Source organism: Mus caroli, chromosome 8 (genome assembly GCF_900094665.2).
Source record: "Mus caroli chromosome 8, CAROLI_EIJ_v1.1, whole genome shotgun sequence".
In the NCBI taxonomy this organism is placed as follows: domain Eukaryota; kingdom Metazoa; phylum Chordata; class Mammalia; order Rodentia; family Muridae; genus Mus; species Mus caroli.
In genome coordinates this window covers 98,189,032-98,191,779 of record NC_034577.1, presented here as the reverse complement: position 1 = coordinate 98,191,779, position 2,748 = coordinate 98,189,032, and the positions used below count along the sequence as shown (strand labels likewise).

The 2,748-nt window shown below is 46.3% G+C and overlaps 1 protein-coding gene across 1 annotated transcript in view; it reads left to right on the top strand.

Moving 5' to 3' along the window:
* Positions 1-2,421, top strand: part of Tmed6 (transmembrane p24 trafficking protein 6) — a 4,107-nt gene extending 1,686 nt beyond the window's left edge. The window contains exons 2-3 of the mRNA XM_021171123.2: positions 169-317; positions 2,072-2,421. Coding sequence (XP_021026782.1) covers positions 169-317; positions 2,072-2,302 — 380 coding nt within the window. The 3' untranslated portion in view covers positions 2,303-2,421. The remainder of the gene's footprint in view (positions 1-168; positions 318-2,071) is intronic.
* Positions 2,422-2,748: the final 327 nt, after the last annotated feature.

Below are 2,748 nucleotides of genomic sequence, written 5' to 3'. Positions count from 1 at the left end.
GGCGCATACCTTTAATCCCAGCACTTGGGAGGGAGTGGCAGGCAGATCTTGGTCAGTTCATGGCCAGTCTGGTCTACAGAGTGCTTCACAGACAGGACTCTTAAACAGAGAATGTAAGACAGGGTGGGGCACTAAAGACCTGGTAATGAGATCTAGGAATTCCCACAGGCTTCTATCAGCTTTGTCTAAAAAATGAGCAGAATCGCTTCAGTTCTATTCAAGTGTATCTCAACTTCGGAGTCTTCTATGAGGGGCCCGAGGTGGATCACAAGCAGAGTCAAAGGAAGCAGCTGAACGATACTCTGGATGCGATTGAGGTAATGGGACGGGCGTTCTTGGGGATGTGGCCTGAACAAGGAGGACTCAATAAAAACCAAATGGGCAAAAAGAGCTGAACCCTTCAGCTCATTATGCCGCATGGGCGCGCCTCTGGTACCAAGGCCTGGGCAAACAGTGACTAACAGACCTGTCTAGTCCGCTGCCTGTTTGTAATACGCATTCACAGACCTGTGCAGCTACCCTAGTACTTACAGCAGAACAATCTCTCTTGTCCCTGCGAGAAACTCTCCACGGTCCTCACTGCCCCATACCCTCTAGAATCTCCTAACCCTAAAAGCACTGTTGGACTGTTCCTATAGGTTTTCTGTAAACAGAAGCATGCAAGTGGATTTATATGGTCCCTTCTTTCACAAAGCACGGCTTTTGTTTGTTTGAGATAAGGTCTTACTATGTAGTCTTGGCCGACCTGAATTGAACTCATTTTGTAGACCAGGCTGGCCTTGAACTCACAGAGATCCACTTTCCTCTTGAGTGCTAAGATTAAAAGCATTCACCACCATGGCCAGTCTGATTCTTTTTTTTTTTTTTTTTTTTTTGAGACAGTTTCTCTGTGTAGCTCTGGCTGTCCTGGAGCTTGCTCTGTAGACCAGGCTGGCCTCAAACTCAGAGAGCCACCTGCCTCAGCCCCCTGAATTCTGGAATTAAAAGTATGCACCACCACCGCCTGGAATTATTATTATTATTATTATTACTGGCCTTGAATTTGCAGCAATCCTCCTGCCTCAGCTTGAGTGCAAAGATTATAGACCCAAGCTGTCACACCTAATTTACATAGTATGCTTGGCTGGTCCGTGGCCCTTCTTAGCACTGAACATCCTGCTGTGTAAGGACAGCTTTGTCCCTGACTCTCCACTCACCAGCTGACTACATGTGAGTTTCTACCTCTTGGCTCTCACAGTGCTGGTGATAATGTGTACAAACAAGCTTTTGTGTTTTCTTTTAATGTACCTACAAGGGGACTTTCTGGGCATGATTTAAACTGCTTAGTTTTGTATGAACTACCCGCCAGCTATGAAGATTCTGATTTCTTTCTTTCTTTCTTTCTTTCTTTCTTTCTTTCTTTCTTTCTTTCTTTCTTTCTTTCTTTCTTTTTTCTGAGACAGGGTTTCTCTGTGTAGCCCTGGCTGTCCTGGAACTCACTCTGTAGACCAGGTTGGCCTCGAACTCAGAAATCTGCCTGCCTCTGCCTCCCAAGTGCTGGGATTAAAGACGTGTGCCACCACGCCCGGCAAGATTCTGATTTCTATCCATCCTAAAGTATTGGTGGTTGCATAAACCTAAAGGTCTGCAGGGACAAGGTATCAGTTAGGAAGGTGACGGCATGTTGAACACGCATCTCAGTTGATAGTGGCTTATACAAGTAGCCTCAACAGAGTAGGAGATCAGAATTCAAAGTCACCCTTAGCCACACACTGAGTTTGAGGCCAGCTTGGGCTACGTGAGAAGTGTGAGAAGTAGCCCAAGTGCTTACCTTGAATGTTCAAGGCTGCTGTGTTTAGGATGTAGGGAGTTTTGTGGATACTAGGCAATCCTCCTTACCACTGGGGTACATCCCAAGCCCCAACTATGCCTCCTAACTTTAAAACTACTCCACCAATTTTTCTCAAAGTCAAAGTACCATGTATTACCAACTGCTGTAGCCCTGTTTCTCAGACTCCTGAGTCACAGGCCACTTAGATCGGGGCAGGTGAGACCCAGACAGCAGCCAGAGTGGCTTTCCTTCTTCCCACAGGACAGCACACAAAGGGTGGAGAACCAAGTTTTCCACATGTGGCGCTTCTACAACTCTGCCAGGATGAGGAAGGTGGCTGACTTCTTCCTCCTGCAGTCTAACTACACCTATGTGAACTGGTGGTCCACGGCTCAGAGCCTTGCTATTGTTCTTTCCGGGGCCCTCCAGCTCTATTTCTTGAAAAGACTTTTTACTGCTTCAACTGCTGACACAAAGAAGCCAAGATGCTAACATATAGCCTATTTGTCAAAGCTTTGATCAAATGGGCTTTGGAAAGTTATTGGGGGGAAAAATCATTTTATGTCTCCTTTCTCTTGTGTCCACCAATAAAGGCAAATGTTTAACAAAAAGTGAGTTCTGATGCTGATTATTCCAAAATACGAATTAAGTGCTAAAAGTTAAAAGTAGTTTTTCTGAGGCAGGGTTTCAATATGTAGCCTTGGCTACTAGAACTTGCTGGGGTAGACCCAACTCACCTCAAACTAAAGAGATTCTGCATCCCCACTGCTGGCAAGGTGTGTAACACCAATCCTCAGCCTAAAAACTGATCTTTATCCAGCTGTCCCTCAGCCTTCACTGATGCACGCCTTTAATCCCAGCACTCGGGAGGCAGAGGCAGGCGGATTTCTGAGTTTGAGGCCAGCCTGGTCTACAGAGTGAGTTCCAGGACAGCCAGG